We start from the raw sequence: 25,276 nt of genomic DNA, 5'->3' as shown, positions 1-25,276 counted from the left end.
ACAGCCAAGTGAGTTGAGAAGTTCTATGTCATATAATAATACAATATATCCCATCTTTCAGCTTCATACCTTGACTTACATCTAGAAATTGACAATGAGGGTCGGTTGAAATCAAAACTTTACGACAAAAGAGATAATTTCAGCTTTCCAATTTTGAACTTTCCTTTTTCAAAGTAGCAATATTCCAGCAGCATCTGCATACGGGGTATACATCTCCCAATTGATACGATATTCCCGTGCTTGCATTTCCTATCGTGATTTTCTTGATAGAGGGTTGCTGCTCACAAGGAAGCTATTAAACCAAGAGTTTCAAATGGTAAAGTTGAAATCATTCCTTCGTAAAATTTACGGACGCCATCACGAAATGGTTGACCGTTATGGAATAACCGTTTCACAAATGATATCGGATATGTTCATTACGTCGTAACTACAACCCCTTCCCTTTCATGACTATTTACCGGATTTGATATCACATAAGCAACACGACGGGTGCCACATGTGGAGCAGGATCTACTTACCCTTCCAGGGCACCTGAGATCACCCCTAGTTTTTGGTGGGGTTCGTGTTGTTTATTCTTTGGGTTTCTATGTTGTGTCATGTGTACTATTGTTTGACTGTTTGTCTTTTTCATTTTAGCCATGGCGTTGTCAGTTTGTTTTAGATTTATGACGTTGACTGTCCCTTTGGTATCTTTCGTCCCTCATAAGTTATATTGTCATATGCAATGTAACCAAAGAAACGCTATCATCAGGTAACGTTTTTTCATATCAAGGAATTATTAAAAATGAAATTGGTATTATTATTATATTTGTGTTTTGGGAGGCGACTTTCCTGATATGGAATTTGCGCCCTGGTAATGAAATTGGTATTGCGTTCCTTCCTATTTTATACTAGACTGATACATATATATTTTACTCAAAGTTTAATACAAACAAGATCGGTAAAAGGAAGTTCATTGTAGATTTCTGCGCAGATGCGGGAATTCAAAACATGACATAAAAAAAATTAAACGATTTTTTTATTTTTTTATCTTTTTTATTGATTTTTGTACTGTTATTGGGGACTTCGTCCCCATAATATGAAACAGACATTACCTGTAAATGGGGACGAAGTCTGTATGAATTATTTTTTTGTAACTTAAATATTTGTTTAAAAAAAAGAAAAGGAAATACCGTAACGTTTCCGATTTCCGATTTTGGTTCTGTTGTAAGGGATTTTAGTTGTGACGTTATTTAAGATATGACGTCATATGCAATATAAACAATGAAACGCTTTCATCAGGTAACGTTTTTTTCATATCTAGGAATTGATAAATATGAAATTGGTATTGCGTTCCTTCCTATTTTATACTAGATTGATAAATATATATTTTACTCAAAGTTTCATACAAACGAGACCGGAAAAATGAAGTACATTGTAGATTTTATCGCAGATGCGGGAATTCAAAAACATGACATCAAAAAAATTGAACGATTTTGAGTTCATTAGTACAATGAAAACTTCTGAAAAATTTTCCCGATTTTTTTTGATTTTTTTTTCATTGATTTTTCTACTGTTATTGGGGACTTCGTCCTCATATAAATTGTGAATATAACACCTGAGTATTAATACATGCATATGGGATATTCATTTCCAAACAAATTCGGTATTCAAGAGCTTGCATGTTAATTTTAAGAATCAGAATCCAGAATTAACAAAACGTCACCATTGTCTGAGCAGAAATTTAAACGTTAGAGAACGTCTTGTTCATTTTCTAAAAATGGTTTAATAGAAGATACCAAGACCTTTTTGATAAATATTCCGTATCAACTTCACATATAATACATAGAGGCTCTTTACGTACATATTCTGGGTCCTCAGGTTGTTTATCGTCCATCTTTACAACATGTTTTAGTGATGTTTTTTTTTGTATGTTTAAAATATTAACCTTTACTGTAGTCTTTTTCTTTTGTAATATCCATTTTGGCGTGGTTCGATACTTATGCATCCCACCAATGTGTGCTTTGGTAATGTTCTGTATTTTTGTCTTTCATGTTTGCTTATATGCTTATACCTCTTTGTTTTTCTTTGTTTACTAATTCCTTTTTTTAGTGATAAAGAATATAAAACAATGCTGACTACTGCACCCCTTTTTATGACATTGTTCCCTATTGTGTCTGTTTGTTTTGCCCACACATTGTTGTCATTATAATCGAATTTTTTGTGCAATCCATAAATACATCAGAGGTTATAATAAACTAGCTGTGAGTCTATATTTAATCTTCTCTTTTATACATGGTGAACTGCATGTGTCGGGAATGAAATGTGACAGTTACTTCGTTTGATGTGTCCGAGCTTTTAATGTTACTCTGGCTTTTTATTGAGTTTGTGTCGATAGTTAATACACATTGTCTATTTTCAATGATAAAAAAGAAAGTATTACAAAAATTGGGAACTACAAGAAATTTTCCAAAAGGTGAAGTCCATTTAAAAAGAAAGAAATCAAACCTTATGAATTATCGGAACTAACAAAAATCAACTGTCATACTTCTTATTCGGAACAGTCAATATAGGAAGACACATGTGGATTAAACCTGTTTTGAGACATATTATTACCTCCCATTTGTATTACCGTTATTTAAAACTTCGTCCTATTATAATTGGGTGAGTATCCTAAATAGATAAAATAGGTTAATGTGTCAAGCAACCAAAACTTTTAAAACAAACACATACAGACAATCAACACAACAGAGCAAAATATCCCAATTTTTTTACAAACTAGTCTAAGAAAGACACCAACACAATATGTTTTTAAGCACGAACTCCAGGTAGTCGTCATTCACACATGTATAGACTTGTATTGTAGTGTTATGATGCTGTAGGTAACGTAGAAACATTTTTTGAGATAATTGTAATTAAAGAATAATTGTTTGTCTGTTATTACACATAATATATAGATCTTTCTATGGTTCCATTAAGAACCAAGTTAAACACACCGAAGATACAATTCATACAATTACCAAAGTATACATTTTACGACCATTCTGTCAGATAAAACATTGCTTCAAGTGGTCAATTGCATGGTTATGTGGATTAATAGATACAATTATGATATTAATATCTCATAAAACACAATACTGATATAGCTCGAAGGCATGATACCCAATAATATTTTAAGACAAGCAATAATGACTATTTCATATTGTATTTTCTTAAGAGAGTAACATGTTTCTACGTGAATTATACTTTAGCTCGTCATCATACAAAATGATTATTATACCCAATTTGATAAGCACTTTGGGTGGCCAAAACATAAACGGTGTAATCGCAACAGCTTAGAATGTTAAACGTCTAGAAGTTGGTACACAATGCTTTACATTACATGTTTATATCACGAGCTTATCATTGATTTTAAATATAAGTTTTTGCTCAAGAATGAAGGTTTTACCGAAACTAAATAACAGTGTTATATCAAGGCTTCAGTAGTTGTTGTTTGTTGATATGTATCATAAGTCTTTACCGTTTTTCGTTTAAAACTAGTATATTAGTTATTCAAAATAAACATCAGAGATACCCGAATTGAAATTATTGAAATGCACCAGACGCGCGTTTCGTCTTTCAGAAGACTAATAAGTGACGCTAAAAAAAATATGTTAAAATAGCGAAACAGAAAAGGAAAATCCATGAGTAGGATGTTACAAGTACTCAAAAAACGTTAACATGTTTTGTCAAATATTTTTTTACTAGCAGTTTAGATTAACATAACGAAATACATTTTTTTCCCCTTTAAAATGATGCAACTGTTATACAAGTGAGAGGTTTAGCTAGCTATAGCTAGTAATTTTACATTTTATTTGCATTGTAATTTTATTTGCTGTAACTCGTTTAAGGCGTTTTTCTGTAACGAAAGAGGGAAGTATGCTAGATCCACTTACTGGAAGTGTGAGGATATGATTGAAGCTTTAAACTTTCTGCTTGATAACATTTATGTACGTTTCGGCGATAAAGTGTATCGTCAGGTAGTAGGTATTCCTATGGGCACCAACTGTGCACCTTTAATAGCAGATTTATTTCTATATTGCTATGAATCTCAGTTTATGACCAAACTCAGTAAAGACCCATCATTGTTACATTTGGTTGATACAAAAAACCTACCGTTATCTGGATGATATTTTTTCGTTGAATAATCCAGAGTTTTCTAAATATACTATAGAAATTTACCCAAACTAACTTACTTTAACTAAATCTAACATAAACAGCAGCAGTTGTCCTTTCAATTTCAAACGGGAAACTTCACACTAAAATTTACGACAAAAGAGACGATTTTTCATTTCCTATTGTTAATTTTCCTTTTTTAGACGGCGATGTGCCTTTGGCTCCATCATACGGTGTTTATATATCGCAACTCGTTCGGTTTGCCCGTGTGTGTTCTGATGTCATAGATTTAAACGAACGTAATCAATGCATCACTGGTAAATTGTTGTGTCAGGGATTTCGATACCATAAATTACTTAAAACTTTTACTAAATTCTTTCATAGATACAAAGATTTGATTAGTAAATTTGTTTATACCTGTGGAAAGCTTATTAAAAATGGTATTTCACATCCTAAATTTTATGGTAATATTGTACTTAAAGCGAGGAAATCACCATGTGATCCTTGTAAACTCATCGAACCTTTAAACAAACTTATAAGTAAGGGTTATCGTACCAATATTGTAATTAGATCTCTGAATATAGTGCACATTGGCACTAATATTGATTTTGTCATTAGCAAATTAAAACATAACTAAATTTCATTATCTTTTGAGGCGAGATGTATAGAGACACAGACTTAACTTTTATTTCTATAGAAGTCGCTCTTCACTATACTACTACCTGTCGATACATTTATTTTTGGCATTGTACAAGACATGTCTTATTTTACTATTAATAATGTTAAAATACTAAATCCCTGTGATGTGTTTTAGTCGATTTTAGTCCCTGATGCATGATTTTTTATTATTAATTGGTTTTGGCTTTTAACTAGCTGTCAGTAACTGCGAGTACTCTCAAATCGTATTTTCTTGTTAATTTGGCCTGTTGATACTGTTTATTATAATGCTTTTTTTTTTTTTTTATTCATATGGATCTTGTCTGTACACCAGCTTTGATTATTTGTAATATCTTCAATTTTTCACTTATTCTTACAACATTTGTATAAACTTCAAGATTATAAAAGAACGGATTTTTCTAAAGTGAACATTGATTGGTTAAATATTTCTCAGTGATGTCCTGTGTTTGAATTTGTTTGTTAGCTTTTTGGTCATGAATGTTTGTCTCTAATATTTAATTAACTGTGCATTTGTATTCAGATATCGTAGATCAAATTTATTCGTTCATTGTGTAATCATACGTTTTTTGATTGAGTTAAGTCTGCCAATTGATATTTTATCGTATGTTTTTCTATGTTGTGATGTTATGCTATTGTTTCAGAAAAAGGGAGAAGGTGTGGATCCATTAAAACGTTTAATCCCGCTGCAAATGTTTGCACCTGTCCTAAGTCAGGAATCTGATGTACAGTAGTTGTCGTTTGTTTAAGTAATATATACGTGTTTCTCGTTTCTCGTTTTGTTTATATAGATTAGACCGTTGGTTTTCTCGTTTGAAGGGTTTTACACTAGTAATTTTGGGGCCCTTTATAGCTTGTTGTTCGGTGTGAGCCAAGGCTCCGTGTTGAAGGCCGTACTTTTACCTATAATGGTTTACTTTTTAAATTGTTATTTGGATGGAGAGTTGTCTCATTGGCACTCACACCACATCTTCCTATTTCTATAAAATCAGGTTTATTCCACCATTTTCTACATGCACTAAAAGTTTTCTGACGCATGATCTGGTTCCCTTTTGTCACCATTGGCCATTTGCATGTTATTATTGTAATTTCCACATTGTGTTCATCTTTTCCTCAATCGATTTTGATGGCCATGAACGACACGACGGATGCCACTAGTTGATCAGATTCTGCCAATCATTTAAAAGCAACATCAATCGGCCCCTGTTTTGCTTGATCTTTTGTTTTCCTTATAGTAATTTGTATACCGTTCTTTACCTTTTCGTCCTTTATTCGTTTTTGTCATGGCATTATCCATTTACCTCGACAAATTAGTTTTGATAATACAATTGTTATCATCTGCCTTTCTTCAATTTAGAAATCTAGAAAGGCGTACATTGGCGTTTACCCGTAATCGTCGTTTATATCGTAAAGAATCGGATACAATATGACATGTAAGTTCTGATGTATGAAATGTTTTATAATAAAATGTTTACATCTGTCCACAATTACAATATAATATGTATCCTATATTTTAACGACAAAATAATGTAAACATGAGTATGTACACATGTTTTGGTGTGGGTTCATAAGATACATAATAAATTTAACGGTATGAAGTAAGAAATTGACATAGGTAGACAAAGCATAACTCTGAATAATGATAACTGGTATGTAGACTTCCTGCAGATTTTATTTACATACATGCCATACAGTTTGGAAGATGAAATAAAACTTCAATGACTGTTCATAGCATTTGTCAAAGAAAAGTTCCACCTTGAAAAAAAGTCGAAGAGATGAAAAGACCACCAAAACGTACTATCTCTTTCATTAACAGCCAATTGAGTTGAGAAGTTCTATGTCATATACTAATACAATAAATCCAATCTTCTGTTATAAAGTTAGAAGTGATCATTATAATTAAATTGGTTGATCTAAAAGAAAACGACCAAAATGAGGCAATACTCTAGTTATAAGATTCAATAAACAAAACAAAGTGCATACACCTTTCCTGTATTAAATGGCACTAAATAATGGATTAAGTTATTAATTAAAATCCCTCTCTATACATGTGTCTACGCTTATATCCAGAACAGAACTTACATATTTATGCTATGGATAGATGGGTTTGTTGAAAACATGTATAGCTTTAAAAAGTTTCTATTTTTGTAAATTGAAGGACATATGCACCCCTAATAAAATCAAATGATCAGCCAAAAGACAGCAGATCCGGACCTACTTGCACCTATCGGGATCTGTCTGTGATTAAGTTGAACGAAACATATATATAGTTAGTATTTTGTATCTCCGACACTCGTTGTACATGAAGGTAATTTTAGCATATGCATTTTGTACTTAATGATTATGAAAAAATATATGCCAGTGAATCATGAATGTTTTGTCTTAATAATAAAAGGTATTATGTGTTTGGATCATCACAAGTGATAGATATTATGTCTCTGTGACCAATTCTTGTCGTATACCTGTCATCACATGACATCTGGCAAGACTAAAACGGCATTACTACATTGTTGTTTCAAAATAGATCACACACACAAATGAATTATTGGAATAAACCTTGAATAACACTGACAGACAAGTATGTTAGATAATCCATTCAACATAAACATTGTACAAATATATTAGATTAGAATAAACGCCGGTATCATTAAAACCCAACAGTTCAAGTTTACTAAAAGGGTTAATTGCAAATTAAATTCAACAAAATTGAACAACACAAAATATTTGACAACAACACTAAAGTCTAAGCAACGTAATATAAACAAGATGCTAAATATCTGACAATACCTAACTCTTAGTAGTGAAATACAACAGAGACGCCAAGTAACTGAACACAAAACCAACATATCAGTTGTGAAACATAACAGAGACAATATCAAAATCATAATAACGAAACAAAATAGAGATACGAATATTTTCTATCACATCAAAGTTTCAGATGTTAAGAAACCAAATATCTGACAACAATACCAAAATCTCAGAAGCAAAACACATCTTCAACGCCGATAATCTGACAGTAACTCCAAAGCCTCAGTAGTGAATGTACTTGTATTCAATGTCAACTAGGTACGTCGAATATCTGACGCAAAAACAACAAAGTCTCAGTAACGAAACTTAACAGGGAGTTCGAATATTTGAAAACAAAACCAAATTTCACATAACAGAGACACCACATATTTGAAAACACTATCAAACTTTGAATTAGTAACGAAACATAACAGAGACATAAAATAAATGAAAAAAACACAAAACTCTCAGTAGCTAGCGAAACATAACAGAAAAGCCAAATATCTAGACTCAACTCCCTAAACTCAATACAGTGATATTCATGTAATTGTTTGTGTCAGTCTCCCCCTATTGTACAAATGAATAGTAGCATTATGTCACCAATGTGTCAGACTTTGCACATGTTCACCAGTGAAAGATTACAATGACGCCGAATATCTGACAATAACAACAAAATTTCAGTAGCCAAACATAACAGAGACGTCGAATACTTGTAAACAACATCACAATCTCAGTAGCGAAACAACAGAGAAGTCAGACTTTCATATTTGAAAACGATAAACGCCTTTGTATCCATTTTTTAATATATGTTTACATAGCTTAAAGGTTAAGCTAGCTTTAACACTAGTTTTAATCCACCATTTTCCATATACAGACATGTATGTAACAAGTCAGTAATATTGTACTCGATTTTTATTCATTTGATGTTTTTGACATTTTGACATTTTCATCATGTTCATTTTGACATTTTATCTTGGAGTTTGGTATTTTTGTTAATTTATCATTTGTTCGTATCGTTTTTATAAAAAAGGGACGAAAGATCAAAAACAGCCAAACTCATAAATCTAAAACAAACTGACAACGCCATGGCTAAAAATTAAAAAGACAAACAGAAAAAACAATAGTACATATTAGTACAACATAGAAAACTAAAGAATAAACAAAACGAACCCCACCAAAAACTTGCGGTGATCTCAGGTGCTCCAGAAGGATAAGCAGATCCTGCTCCACATGGGGTACCCGTCGTGTTGCTTATGGTATCTGCTATCTAGTATTATACTATTTTTTTTTCTTTTCATACAATTTCATTCAAAATATTTATACACACAATTCATATAAAAATTCTAGAGAATTAATCGCGTTCAAAGCTGAAAAATAATGTAAAAATACACACCAACCTATCACATTTTCAAATAGCTTTAATGAACAATACATTTGCTATCGAAAATACGTTATTGGTGAAAATATTATTTTGAATCCAACATAAAGATGCTAATTTGTGACACGTTAACATTAAAGTGGTTTTGCATATTTTAGGTATGCAATGAGAATAAAAGGACAAGATGAAAGACATTGGTATCTTGTATCTTGCATTTAACGTTGAATTAACAGAATTAAATAATACATTAACAACATAAATTTCTGGCAAGTCCTGACACACAAAGGTTCCACAACATTACCACTGACTGGTTTATATGTAATAAACTGTTTCATCGCATGACTAAAGGCAGTCAAAGGTATTCAATGTCAACTAGTAACATACTTAGCTGTCTTCAAATGTTTGTTTACTCTCCAGAAGAAACTTGCAATGAAGATTACTATGTACTATATATAGTGAAGTAAATGACGACTTGAAGTAAAAGTTAACAAAAGTCAATACACTATGTCTTCATAATGCATTTCCGGTCATTTACCCCACCTATATTTATTTATCTTTATACATGTAGCATTGTAAAGTTGTGCTATCTGCCTGTACCAGTTTTAAAATATGACAGTTGTTTTCCATTCGTTTGATCATTTGATAAGTGACTTTCCGATTTGAATTTCTTTAGAGTTTTGTATTTTTGTTATTTTATTTTATATCATGCTGTTCGTTTTTCCTTAGATATTACTCTGGTCGACAATTACTGTTTTTCCAAAGCTACAGGTAAGAGGATGATATAACATAACACGTGACAGAATATACTAATCATGGACACTACAATGTCTAGATTAAGGCAATATATATGCAAAACAATGTGTAATTGATTCGAAATAAAAAATCAACAAAGAAAACAAAAATAAAATGAAAACGAAAACTCAGAAATAATTATGATGTGTAAATGCGTTGCAAAACAAACCTACATATATAAAATAAGCAGCTCTTATGGCTACTTTTAATTTGTCTGAACATCGTTTTTTATCCTTAAGATTTTGGTTTTGACTGGTTTTTTTTTGTATTCCTTTGTTGCTTTTTCTGAACTTTTTAGTTAAGTAAATATAGATTAGATTGAAAACAAGATTATACGAATGTACTTTAACGTACATGAAAACATAAGATTATCTGAAGAGATTGCTTTGATAATATGTCCCCTTTACTGATTTATTTATCTTTACTGTATAACTAATAACCGTTTTTCAAATGACTTTTCCTGATGAAATAACAGCACGTTACAAGACACGGTAGTTTCCCTAACGATTTAAAGATTGTTTAGATTACAGCGAGTTACTTCCCTTTAATTCATGGTAATTACCCTTCATTTTCCGCTGACTTAGAAACATGTCTTTGATTTGTTGTGTTAGTATGGGGTATTTGACAAATTCTGCAATAAACACTTACATCAATGATTAATATTACACGTGTTAACGACCTTCGTATGTGTTATTGATGGTTAAAACCATGGAAGAACTGTAACCTCTGAAAGCAGTACATGTGTAGTGGAGTATGCCTTTTTCTACAGTTTGTTTTTCCTAAGTGCAATTGAAAAAAGAAATATGTAATTATAGATCATACATTTCAATATGTCTGTTATCAGTCCAATTAGAAATGTTTGTGTTGGGTGACAATGATTTGTTAATGTTTATATATATATATATATATAACACAATTATATTTTAGTTTGACAAAATCAACACAGTCTTATCTACATTCTATATTTATTGTAGATGCTGTAATATCATGACGATACCAGGAATTTCTTGTACCAAGTCAGGAATATGATAGTTGTTTTCCTTTCGTTCGATGAGTTTGAGGCTTTCATTTTGCCATTTTATAAAGAATTTTCGTTTTTAAAAATGTTTGCATGATACTGCATAAGAAAAGGAATATTTGTTACCAGCCGATAAGGTCAAAATTAATTACTTTTTTTTACTATATTCATAAATATTGCTTCGAAAATAAACGAAAAATAAATATGGAACACATAATATTAACCGACAACCACTGAATTACTTGTTTGTCTATATGTTTTTGATCGAGTTAAGCTTATGCAAATTAATATACTTTAAAATGTGTCTTTGTGTGTTATAATGGTACACTTCCAGTTTAGGTCTAGATGAACGATGTTATAATGAAAATGTTTAAATCCGCTGTATATTATGCACCTGCTAGAAATCTGTTCAGTTTTTGTCGTTTGTTGACGTTGTTTTTAAATGTGTTTCGGTTCTCGTTTGTTTTTTAAAAGCTTAGACCGCTGGTGTCCTGTTTGAATAGTTTTACGCTAATGATTTTGGGGCCCTTAATATGCTGTTCACTCATATCACATCTTCTTTATTTGTAATTAATAATGTAATTAACCACTAATTTGTCTTCATTCATATAAACAGTTCTGCACGTTTTAAATTGTCAATCTGTCTCAAAATTCGCAGATGTAGGTAAAGAACTAAACCTATTGTTAGTGCTGTTTTACAATCAAAGGTGGCGGTAATTAGTTGATATATGAAACCATTTTGTTTTCAAGCAGTTAAATTTATAAAGTAAGAAAGTTTACGAACTGGTTAAATTACATGCTTTATTTTATGTAGGACTATAATGAAAGCATCTAGTTTATGGAAAAATATTTTTTTAAGACAAAAAACAAATTGAGCGTGAACAGGTTTAAGTATAGTTCTTTTCAACGCCTGTTGTTGTGTTACAGGTACATCACGAGTACACTCAAACAGTTAAAAGTTCAGAGGATAATTTTGAATGTACAATTTAGTTTTAAGAAAAGATCAATTAAAGAAAACTACTTGTTCGCTTTTCAAATTATGCTTTTCTTGTTTATTTTTATTTAACACGTCTATTTTATTACCATGTATTTTATATGTTTAAGTTTCAAATTACAGAAAGTTTCAAATTACAGGTAAATCGCATATCAAATTGTCAAAAACGCTATTTGGTAATAACATTTAAGCCTGTAACCTCCAGTCCGTAACAGTAGCTTTCTACATAATTTCAGTCAAGTCTTATTGAGGATGAAGTTTGCAGTCTCTATAGTTGCTTTGATAGCAGTCATGAATATAGGACAAATGGTTGTAGCTAACAAGAAAGGTATAATAACTTAATGTTTCTTACATGTACAGTCGAAAATGAATGCTTCAAACTATTAAAAGCTATGTGTTCTGTAATGATTCTATTTCCTATTTCGAGCTCTGTTTTTTTGTCAACACTTTATCATGTTGTAACAATAATACGACCTATTTGTTACATGTCATTGGCACTTTTTATGAATAATTATGTTGCAGATAATACTTGTTCTGAAAACCTACTGGACCTGTTATGTAAATCCCGAAACCAAAAGACTGAAATAGGAGGTACGTTTATTTGTTTTTAGGTTTTCATATGTTAATGAAACTTTCTATAGTTGATATGAATATGTTGCCTCCGAAAGTATCAACATAACAATAGCTTTAGCTTTTTACTGCTAAAATTCAGAAACTGTTTTGATCATAACTCTTCCAGATATTATTCAGGCAGTTTTTGGTTGTCGTTTGTTAATGTGTTACATATTTGTTTTTCGTTCATTTTTTTTTACATAAATGAAGCCGTTAGTTTTCACGTTTAAATTGTTTTACATTGTCATATCGGGGCCTTGTAGCTGACAATGCGGTATGGGTCTTCCTGATTGTTGAAGGCCGTACGTGACATAGTTATTAATGTCTGTGCAAATTTGGTCTCTTGTGGACAGTTGTCTCATTGGCATTCATACCACATCTTCTTTGTTATATTTGTAGTTCGCTATGGGTTTTGTTCTTCTGTGTATTTAATCATGTTTAATGTTTAATTATGAAAATCTACTTTCTATTTCATTTTTGAATCTGTTGATCTGTTTATTTAGTTATACATAATTATCCTGTTTATTTACGGCACAATAATTTGAAGTACTAAAATATGTTTATGTATAGTCTATAATATCTTACTTTCTTTGATTTCTTTTTCATTAAACTCTAAGATAGAAATATTTAATCTTCCATAGTGCTCACAAGGAAGACACGGCCTGCATTTACCGCATCAAGAACTCATACAAAACCTATTGCAGCAAATCAAGTTATAACATTTGAGACAGTGTGGCTAAACACGGGTCATATTTATAATCCATCAACTGGCGTGTTCACAGTACCAATGGATGGTCTATATTTGGTGTCAAGTTCTTTGATGTCTACGTATGCAAAACATCTACACTGTCACATGTGGAAGAACGATCAACCCAATGTCGGAGCATTTGGTACAGGTTGGTCTCAAGGTACTTTGAATGCTTTAATGGACTTGAAGAAAGGTGACACACTGTCAATACGCCATGACAATAGAAAAGATGAGGTAGTTTATGGTGGACATTGGTCAATGTTCTCGGCGTACCTGATATCTGAATGAAATATAATAAAAGTTGTACTATGTCTTTGTATATGTTGTCATTATTTGTCGTGGTGTATACAATTTATTCCATAAAGGCATGTATCCATTAAAATATGTTAAGGGGCCAGCTTAAAGATGCCTCGGGGTGCGAGAGTTTATCGCTGCATAGAAAACCCATTGGTGGCTTTCGGCTGTTGTCTGCTCTATGGTTGGGTAGTTGTCTCTTTGACACATATCCCTTTTCCATTCACAATATTATTTTTAATACTGTACAGATTATCTAGTTTCATCAAAACGTTTCAATACATACCATATCGGTTATATTCAACACATTGAATTTATTTAACCAACATACTTATAGCCCCTTAGTTTTTCTTTTCACCTTCGTTATTATGTTGTGCTTGTACACCACTGTCCCAGATTAGCAAATAATTCAACGCACATGTCCTAAGTAAGGAGCTTATTACACAGCAGTTGTCGTTGGTTGCTGTTTGTCATCCCCATTTTGGTTATTTCTTGTTTTGTTATAACTAACAAAATTGAGAATGTAAATAGGGGTTTTTGCACAGAGACAACTACCAACCATAGAGCAGATAACAGCTGAAAGCCATCAATAGGTCTTTAATGCAGCGAGAAACTCACGCACCCAGAGGCGTTATATAGCTGGTCCCTGAACAAATATGTATACTAGTTCAGGGATAATGGACATCATAATAAACTTCGAATTATACCCAAGAAACTAAAATAAAAAAAATCATACTAGACTAACAAAGGTCAGACAGGCGCAAAAATGCGGAGGGATAAACATGTTTTTTTTTATATCTCAACTCTTCCCCTTTACCTCTAGCTAATGTAGAAAAAACAAACGCACAACAATACATACAATAAAACTCAGTTTAAGAGAAGTCCGAGTACGATGTCAGAAAAGGTGACAAAAGGAAATAAATTAAATGACAATAATATACAAATAACAAAAGACTATCACCAGTTCCTTACATGCCAGCTCCAGACCTCAATTAACTGTCGGCATCCCAATGGGAACAAACTGTGCCCCCCTACTTGCTGACTTGTTTCTTTATTATTATGAGGCTGACTTCATGCAGGAACTTCTTAGGAAGAAAGATAAGAAGTTAGCAATATCCTTTAACTCTACTTTCCGCTATATAGATGACGTTCTTTCACTAAACAATTCAAAATTTGGTGACTATGTGGATCGCATCTATCCCATCGAATTGGAGATAAAGGATACTACAGATACAGTTAAGTCGGCTTCATATCTTGATTTACATCTAGAAATTGACAATGAGGGTCGGTTGAAGACAAAACTTTACGACAAAAGAGATGATTTCAGCTTTCCAATTGTGAACTTTCCATTTCTAAGTAGCAACATTCCAGCAGCACCTGCATACGGGGTATATATCTCCCAATTGATACGATATTCCCGTGCTTGCATTTCCTATCATGATTTTCTTGATAGAGGGTTACCGCTCACAAGGAAGCTATTAAACCAAGAGTTCCAAATGGTGAAGTTGAAATCATCCCTTCGTAAATTTTACGGACGCCATCACGAGTTGGTTGAACGTTATGGAATAACCGTTTCACAAATGATATCGGATATGTTCCTTACGTCGTAACTACAATCCCCTTCCCTTTCATGAATTTGACCTACCGAATTATACTATTTACCGGATTTGTAATCACATAAGCAACACGACGGGTGCCGCATGTGGAGCAGGATCTGCTTACCCTTCCGGAGCACCTGAGATCACCCCTAGTTTTTGGTGGGGTTCGTGTTGTTCATTCTTAGTTTTCTATGTTGTGTCATGTGTACTATTGTTTTTCTGTTTGTCTTTTTCATTTTTAGCCATGGCGTTGTCAGTTTGTTTTAGATTTACGAGTTTGACTGTCCCTTTGGTGTCTTTCGTCCCTCTTTTAAACTGATTTAAAAGTTATTTTTTCATCATATGACTAATGAATAAGCACAATCCCTCCCGTTATGGGTTTAGTGTCAGACCATCATAAAATATATGAGAAGAACATAACCCGTGTCTTGCCAACAACTGAGTTTAGAATAAATCTGTTTAATTCCGATTCAAAGACCATATATTAAGTGAATCAATATTTGAGCCAAAATATGCAATCTTTGATGACCTGACAACAGTACCGTAACTATATTCCTTCTTAATTAGTCATTTTAAAGGTTTTGTTAGCTTTTGTGGTGAATATTGATATGTTTTTGCTTTGTAAAGAATATACTATAAAATATATATTGGAAGTGAAATATCTGAAAGTATAAGATGTCTGCATGTAAGTAAGTAAGTAAAAAGTTTATTAAAGTGTCACATATTGATTGACATAAATATAAGCAACATTATATAAATATATACACATAAAACAATCAATATCCAGCCATAAAAACGACTTATGAGACATTAAAAAGCTTAAAAATCTATAAAAATTTCAAATATATTACGTAAAAAAACATACAAGTCACCAAAAAAAATTAATCACCATTAAAATTAAAAATCACTATATTCAATGAATATATATATATATAAATTGTCGAAATCTGACTTTCCTGGTAAAATTAAAATAATAAAACTCTGAAGCTAGTAAAAATTTAATAAAGAGCAGTTAAACAATTTTCCTCGCCAGAAAAATTTATATAAAAATTTGCATAGGAAATATTGTATATCAGAACAGTTCATAATTTCAATAAATTTGTTATCTCTATCAAGGCTGAAAAAATTTTGAATTTATTTTGAACATTCATGAAAAAGGTTATACCGAATATCGTCATAAAGTGTGCATTCCATCAGAAAATGTTTTTCAGTCTCTAAACTGCAACTTTCACAAAACAAACAAAGTCTATCTTCTACGGGTGTAGGCGGCCTGGAATATCTGCCAGTTTCGTGCGCTAGCGATAAAGCCCTGGATCACAACAAAGCCATTACAAGCCATTCTGTTTAGAAATGTTTAAAAGCACATAAGGTTCTTTTTTCACACATTGTTAATAACATCTGTAAGTGCGTAATTTGTTTCCGTTTTTTATATTACGACGGTCATCAAAAAGTTCATCATAAAATTCTGTGTTGTCCAGCTCACATAGTTTTTTACTTATCATATGCATAACTGATTTAGTCGATAATGTTAAGTCATACGTCGGATCCTTTAGTCGGATCCGGTCAACTATCTTATGCACTTCAAATGACCAACCCTTTCTTCTTCTAGACGTCCATTTAAAAGAGTTGTATGAAATTCTTTGTTGGTCAGTACGGATCAATTTGCACAAAAGTCTACAATAATTTATTAGTTGTTTGGCTATTGGCGAAGTCCATCCCTTATCACCGCGTGAAGCTAAGTTCGATGTGCGCTTTTCCACCGATAAGAAAAAATTGCATGCTCGGTTTTGTACTGCTGATATGGCCCTGAACGATTTTGTGCCCCAGATACCACTACCATAAAGTAAAATTGGTTCAACAACGGACGTATACAGTTTATTGTACACTTTAAAAGTCATCCCTTCCATGGATTGGATTTTTGTAATTAAAGCACCCAAAGCACGGTTCGCTGCTTTGGCAAGTTCTTTTGCATTTTTTACGAAAGTTAAATGTTCGTCCATCCACACTCCAAGGTATCTGTATGAATCAATGTAGTCAATATTTTTTCCAGAACATCGAAACGTAAAATCTGAAGATAAGAATGACTGTGGACGGAAATGGACAATTTTAGTTTTGCCAATGTTTACGGATAACTTCCATTCAGCGCACCATTCGGTTACTACATTTAACATACGTTATAGACTTTCTTTATCTGGAGCTATTAGCGCTATATCGTCCGCGTAGAGCAATAAACTGAGACGGAAATCATCAATATGCACTCCACTTTCTGCATGTTGAGGTATATTTACGAAGGATATTCATGTACCGATAATTTAATTTAGTAAATATTTTGACTAGTTTGTGATGGTATTATAACGGACTTTTTAAACGCTAATTCAATTAGGTGTGTACATTTGTTCTTAATAAGAATATGATGCAAAGTGGTATATAGGATAGAATAATCAAAACTTTGAACAGGTTCAAAATCAGCAACATACGCATGAAATTTATTAAGTACTTCGAAGTGTATGTTATCTTTTGTGGCAATTTGTACTAATAAATAAATATTACCGCGAGACTTAACTCCAGTATAATTAGTAAAACGTATTTTCACGCGTACAATATATCGGAATCTTTGAAAACGAGAAATAGGACGTTTTTATTTTGTTCAATACGGTATTATCTGGGACAATATCCCTAATGCGCATTTGATTGGAGAACACAAATTTAAAGTTGTTTGTAAACAAAAATCTCTGTGCACATGTTTAAATTTTTAACAAGTGACTGAGCTTAACTTTATGTGTTGATCTGGAAATTATAGGACCTTAGAATAAATGTGTTAAAATTATGGAGTTATTATATGTATTCAAAGTATTAAATTTTCAAAGAAGTTATTGTGTGAAAAAAAGGATTTTTGGGGTATACTAATTTACGGAAAACAAATCACACTGCGTACCCCGAAAATGTAACAACATATGTGAAAATGTCTCAGCTTCGAAAGAAGCCATCATACATATACAAGTTTACGATATGGGCTGAGCTACAGAAGAAAACGTCACCATATATAACCACCTATGGAGAAACAATTGCGCATATCGCCCCATCTCCTTACATTACATCGTCAACCTTTTATCCACAGGTACTAGCCTAGGGTGGTATTGATTGGATGATACACAATTTCAATAATTTTAATTAAAAGCTTAGTCAATTAATTTTATAAAATCAAGAAAATTATATTCGTATTCAATTAATTGACGAACAACAAGTTAATATATTTTAGAATAAGCTTGAAACAAATGCTCTTTTACCAATAGTAGACGCTTGTATTCCTAATCCATTTCGGGCCAACAATGCCGCATAACCATATGCCTTTTATTTTGCTGCACATTTGTATAAATAAGTAGTTATCAAAGGTACCAGGATTATAAACGTTTATATTTTATGACTTCATTTGTTTCAAGTAATTGAATGTGGAACACCACTGGTATATATATTACGGAAAATGCATTACACATTGTTGCATTTTTGTTTTACCTACAACTTTATGTCTAATCTTCTAGTTGACTATAGGGAAAACGGTAGTATTTATCCTGCCATAGGCGACAATACTAACATTTTCTAAATTTACCAGTTTTTATAATAAAAACTTGGATAAAACAGTTATGTGTGGTGTTTGTAATTTATTACTGTATTCTAAAAATTGAAGCCAAATAGTATCATGACCAATTTCCAACGGAACTGGTTTATGTTATCCATGCCCACCGTCATTTTGCACCAAATTTATGAAATTTTGGAAGCCTTTTCAAATAATTCTCTAGAAAATATTTCAATAGGTTTTAAAATTTATATTGTAAATATACAAACTGCAGTTATTCATAGATAAATAAAAAATATATTGTACCCTTACATCCAATCACAGCGCTCATAAGTTGACTTCCTTCGCCTCTCTTGGGTACACAAAAGGCCAACCTAATGCTGGGAAAATGTAATACTACCGTTTTCCCTATTCTGTGACACAAAGCTATAAAGAATTATGTTTAACCCCGCCGCATTTTTGCGCCTGTCCCAAGACAGGAGCCTCTGGCCTTTGTTAGTCTTGTATTATTTAAATTTTAGTTTCTTGTGTACAATTTGGAAATTAGTATGGCGTTCATTATCACTGAACTAGTATATATTTTTAAGGGGCCAGCTGAAGGACGCCTCCGGGTGCGGGAATTTCTCGCTACATTGAAGACCTGTTGGTGACCTTCTGCTGTTGTGTTTTTTTTATTTTGGTCGGGTTGTTGTCTCTTTGACACATTCCCCATTTCCATTCTCAATTTTATTATGACACCATCAATGCAATACTGGGTTATTGTGGAAACTTTGACTATAACTAATACTTGTATATCCCCATTACTTAAAGAAACATGGATAATTTTATGTCCCAACCCCAACATACTGATTTACCTCTTTCTCTATTTCTTTCAGATAAGGCCAAAGGAACAACCTGTTTCCAACTATATCTTATCTTATTTAAGAAAAATAATAAACATTTTCATTTAAACAAATAAAAATGACAATTCTATTTAATTTGTATACATTTTATCCAAAATTTACAACATAAGCACAAATTCAAGATTTGTCATACTAATCTCCATTCCATGCTTTAGTAAATGCCATATTGTGGTTCAAAATTTCAGAGCTGGTTATAAAATCCATTATTCTATCTTGAGATTATAAAAACAAGGATATTAGACACTTAAAACATTAAATCTGCAAAATACTCAGCTGTAAAGTTGCCTTTGTTGCCTGTATTAATCTATGAAAAAGCTGAATTATGTCCCTTGGGAGTATTAATTTCCAACAAAAGTCCTTTCAAACAGTACAAAATGACAAATTGTATATGCCTGATGTAATAAAAGATAGAAACTACAAAAAGAAGCACTATTGAAATATTTGCTGCATGAATTGCCAACAATGTGAGCAATTCTTTACACAGGAGGGTATAAATTCTATCTAAATTTAGCCTCCAGTGGGCCTCTTTTTTTTCTTAGATGAACAATTCTAACAGTGAAAATGCTTCTAGTATAACCAAATACTGTCTTACTATATAAACAGTACAAACTTCACCAGACAATATCCAATTTTAATAGATTGTGTCAAGGGAAATACCCGAATTATACATTTAGGGAATTACACAGCAAAAAAGGCAAATATTTCAGTTAAAAATATATGTCACGACTTAAAATCTGGGTTTTCAAATTGAATTAATCATTGCGAATGGTGAAAACAAATACAAAAGAACAATAATTTGGTGCAGTTTATACAATATAGTTAATATTGACACCCTAGAATAAAGTTTTATAGCAGTACCCATCAATTTGACTTATTATGATGACTCAGCACTTTTCTGTACTGTCCTCAGATAAAAATTCCTATTCTTAGTGATAAAAATCAAATGTTCTTATCAAATGCTTCAAAATAGTATAATATGACTGAAGTCTGATTGATTTTGATTTCCCTTGCTATCTTGAGTATAGGGAAAACGGTAGTATTTATTCTGTCATAGGCGACAATACTAACATTTTCTAAATTTACCAGTTTTTATAATAAAAACTTGGATAAAACAGTTATGTGTGGTGTTTGTACTTTATTACTGTATTCTAAAAATTGAAGCCAAATAGTATCATGACCAATTTCCAACGGAGCTTGTTTATGTTATCCATGCCCACCGTCATTGTGCACCAAATTTATGAAATTTTGGAAGCCTTTTCAAATAATTCTCTAGAAAATATTTCAATAGGTTTTAAAATTTATATTGTAAATATACAAACTGCAGTTATTCATAGATAAATAAAAAAAATATATTGTACCCTTACATCCAATCACAGCGCTCATAAGTTGACTTCCTTCACCTGTCTTGGGTACACAAAAGGCCAACCTAATGCTGCGAAAATGTAATACTACCGTTTTCCCTATATATTGATGTGATAAGAGCAGCTGGTGGAGGAATGCGCGGTAATATTACATTTTACCGATGTCTTTTGAGTTAATTATACCTCAGAGTGTAATGTTATTATGTTATTAAAGTGTAACTTTTAGGGGTTACGAGATATATAAAATATGATTTTGTTTTGTTAAATTATTAATGGAAGTGAAAAAGTGAAATAACATATCGCTTTTCGCAGTAAGTATGGTTCAATTTGAAAACAAGCTAAGAAACATTGATGATGAATTATTCACTTGCAAGGGAATAATCCCACCTGATTTAATTCGTATTCATGTGAATTTGAATTTTACTATTAAACAGCCTTAGCCTTTCAAAAAGGCTATAGTCCAGTCAATCTAGCATAAATTTGACCCTAACCCGAAAGTAATTGCAACAGAAGATTTTAAAGTTTTAATCTTTAGCATTATATCCCAAATATACACAGAAAAAAAGTCCCATAAAATCTAACTTAAGGAAGACTTAAAAAATCACCATTTAAAATTCCTATGGAAATTTGCATTGAAAAGGGAGATAACTCTTGCAAAAAAAGCAGAAATATCAATAAAAATTGATACTAAATTATAACTTTACCGCTTCTATTCATCAAAATGTATTGATTCTTTTATTTAAGCGGTCTTTAGAATATTTTAAACAACTCTAAAGGTGTTTTCATATATTTTATCAAGCTATAATCTAGATTTCGTAATTCATTAGTTGACCATTTATTGAATTCTTCAACATGTCAAGGTAAAGAATCTAAAATTTAATAAAAATAATTCAGCATGTATTCTTTTTTTTTGTGGGTTAAAGTTTCTTTAGAAAATAAGTTGCTGAAAAAATATCATATACAGATATAAACAATTCCATATTTTCACAATATTTTTAAAAAAAATGGATACAAAGCTTCAAATTTGCAATTTCTTTCATGAAAAAAAGCATACTACTACTTATAACACTTCGGTTTTGTACATTTCATGAGCAGAAGCTTATATGATTTAGCCAAATACAAACTTATAACCCCTTCATAACATAAATTTCAAGAAAAACAACAAAAAACTGACCCAAAAAGACTTTTTTTTCAACAGTTATCTTCCCTCCCAATGTTTATTTCCATAGGAAATTAAAAATGCTGATTTCGAGTTTTCCTAAAATTAGATTGTATGGGACTTTTTTCTGTGTATATATAGGGCATCATGCTATAGATTAGAGCTAAACATTTTCTGTTGCAATTAGTTTGAGGTTAAATCTTAATTTAACTGGACTACTATTCGACGCTTAGCTGATGAAAATTGAAAGTGCTCTCGCTTTGTAGATTAATTCATTAACTAGAATAGCCACGTGCATCAATCAACAAATTTTACCACACACGTGAGGTCACACGTTATGAAGTAGTTTGTAACATGTTTAATCCCGCCACAATATTTTATGTATGTGCCTGTCCCAAGTCAGGTGCCTGTGATTCAGTGGTTGTCGTTTGTTTGTGTGTTACATATTTGTTTTTCGTTCATTTTTTAACTGAAATAAGGCCGTTAGTTTTCTTGTTTGAATTGTTTTACATTGTCTTATTGGGGTCTTTTATAGCTGATTATGCGGTATGGGCTTTGCTCATTGTTAAAAGGCTGTGCGGTGACCTAAAAACTAAATGTACTCATAGTATTCGTAAATACTAATATGGTCTTATTTTGGATGAGCCAAGGTTAAAGGTTGACGTTTCGACCCCGAGGGTATCACCAGCCCAGTAGTCAGCACTTCGGTGTTGACATGAATATCAATAATATGGTCATTTTTATAACTATTCTGTTTACAAAACTTTGAATTTTTCGAAAAAATAAGGATTTTCTTAGCCGTATTTGGCACAACTTTTTGGATTTTTGGGTCCTCAATGCTCTTCAACTTTGTATTTGTTTGGCTTTTTAACTATTTTGATCTGAGCGTCACTGATGCGTCTTATGTAAACGAAACGCGCGTCTGGCGTATACAATTATAATCCTGGTACTTTTGATAACTATTAATGGGCAATTATCAAGGCAATTTTGAAATTGTTTCCCTGTTTTAATGAGTGTATGATGCCATGCACAGATGGTTGTTGTCCATGCAAAGCATAATATTGTTCTATGAAATATTATCCATCAAGACCATATTTCATAACAATGTAAAATGAAAAATTGTCCTCTTCATCTATGACAAAAAGAAAGAGAAGGGCAAATTTTCATTCGAAATTTTGTATATAGATAATATTTCACAGATAAATACATTGTGCTGTATATTTTTTTCCCCTGTGAATTGAAGGTGGTATTATGTGTGTCTTGAAACAATAATTCATAGGCAGATTGCCATGACGTATTATCTCATTAAGGGGAGGTTGAGAAAATATATCTTGTTGGATATTGAAACTTTATTTGACTGATAAGAACAAATCAACACAAATAATATTTCAGTTTCATTGTATTTCTGTACCTCCAAAGCGGTTTTTCAAAAAGCGTTTGTCAATCTATAGATTATATATCGATGAACAAACTTGCTGCAAATCCAAAACTTAAAATATAGTAATTGTAAGGCTATCTGCATATAAACACTAAAACAATCAATTAGTATTCGTTTAACCTGTTGCATGACACCACTTCCGCCTTGATAAGATACTTTTTTGTACAGAAAGTTTAATTTACGGTCTTTCCTTTCATTTACGCATAAGCCATTTAAAAACGTTTCCAATTGGAATAAACAATTCATCGAGTGGTTCAAAGTTTATTCAAGAGAACAGGAAAAATATACAAAACCCGAAACTTAAACATTATGACATCGAAGCAGTCATATATCTTTACTATATAAAAATTTTAAAAAATTGTGTTTCTTTGATACATATGCCATGGCACTGTACTTATACCTCCCATCATTGTGTTATTTTGCTATTGTAAATGTTTGTATTCTTTTCTTTCCTTTTTGCTATTATGCTTTGTCATTATGCCTTTCAGTGTATTTTATATTTCTTTTTTTAAGTGTTTTAGATAATAACACAAGGTTGACCGCTGTACCCCTTTTTTGACATTTGTACCCATTATGTATGTTTGTTTTGTTCACACATGTTGTCAATATAATATAATTTGATGCTACTGTCCTACACGTAAGAGGGTCAACTAGCTGTTAAACCAGGTTTAATCCATCATTTTAACATAGAAAAATGACTGTGCTAATATCAGGAATATAAAAGTTGTTACCCATTCATTTACTGTGTTCGGGCTTCTGATTTACCATTTGATAAGGGACTTTTCTTCAGCGTTTATTGCTGTTATGCTTTTACTTTTTACTCACCTCATAAGTTAAAATCCAAGCATAAAGGTGTAAAATTCAACAACATATGCCTTTAAAAAGCATACTCTCAACTTTTAACAAGGTAAATATTATCCGATCAGGACAATCGATATTCCATACACTTACATCATACAATTTCTAATCGAGATATATTAGATATATAATTTCGAATTAGTGTACATTGTTATTGAACATTTTATTTTATTGTATGATTATCACATGAAACATAAGAAAACAATAGACCATTATTATTGGCATTAATGTTACAAGTCATACATAACAGAGCCTTAGTCTTTATTCAAAAAGTAAAATCACAAAAATACCGAAAGCCAAAGACTATTCAAAATGGAAAGTCCTTAATCAAATGGGTGAATTAAAAGTTCAAACACTAAAAACGAATTGATAACATCTTTCATATTCCTGACTTGGAACAGGTTTGTAGAAGGATTGAACTGGGTTTAAAGCTACACACTTTTCGTGAATTATATACGGTTAGTCGTAAACGGCGTGCTCTCTCTCTCTAACGTACTTTATTTCACCTCAGTGGTATGTTTTATCGTAATACGTGATACTGGCAAATTACTCATCAATCTCGCGTTATTCCGTAAGCAACATCATTACACAATCAAATTTATCATTCATGATGACACGAGATCCCACAATAAAAGTGAGCAGGTAATTTAAATAAAAACTTGATAAAAATCGTGTTTTCATGATTCTAGCTGAAAAATGTAATAATAGGTATTGAATTCTTCTTTTTGTAACGTCATAGGGTTGTAAAAGCGCTCACGTTGCGCATCTTTTTTTTTATAATGAACACTTCAGTCAATGTTTTTACATCCCAATGAAGTTAAAAAATAATTTTTGAAACGTTTGTCTCTTAAAGACCGATCACGATTTGGCTATTCAAAGTTTTGATCCTGGTATCTATGATAAGTGTTAAAATAAATCGAATACATAGACAAATCATATTAAGAAGAATGTAAA

At 31.9% G+C, this 25,276-nt stretch overlaps 1 protein-coding gene across 1 annotated transcript; it reads left to right on the top strand.

Moving 5' to 3' along the window:
• Positions 1 to 12,030: 12,030 nt before the first annotated feature.
• LOC134683631 (EMILIN-2-like) lies at positions 12,031 to 13,426 on the top strand. The gene is made up of 3 exons (XM_063542943.1): positions 12,031 to 12,106; positions 12,301 to 12,369; positions 13,032 to 13,426. Exons 1-3 carry the CDS (start codon positions 12,031 to 12,033, stop codon positions 13,424 to 13,426), a joined length of 540 nt encoding a protein of 179 aa, XP_063399013.1.
• The last annotated feature ends 11,850 nt before the right edge of the window (positions 13,427 to 25,276 follow it).

Source organism: Mytilus trossulus, chromosome 9 (genome assembly GCF_036588685.1).
Source record: "Mytilus trossulus isolate FHL-02 chromosome 9, PNRI_Mtr1.1.1.hap1, whole genome shotgun sequence".
In the NCBI taxonomy this organism is placed as follows: Eukaryota; Metazoa; Mollusca; class Bivalvia; order Mytilida; family Mytilidae; genus Mytilus; species Mytilus trossulus.
Note: the sequence above shows the minus strand (reverse complement) of the source record. Positions and strands in the feature narration are given on the sequence as shown.

Coding starts and splice junctions, on each gene's coding strand:
- LOC134683631 (XM_063542943.1), top strand. CDS start 12,031: ATGAAGTTTGCAGTCTCTATAGTTGCTTTGATAGCAGTCATGAATATA. Junction 12,107..12,300: donor GGTTGTAGCTAACAAGAAAG/GTATAATAACTT, acceptor ATTATGTTGCAG/ATAATACTTGTTCTGAAAAC. Junction 12,370..13,031: donor CCAAAAGACTGAAATAGGAG/GTACGTTTATTT, acceptor AATCTTCCATAG/TGCTCACAAGGAAGACACGG.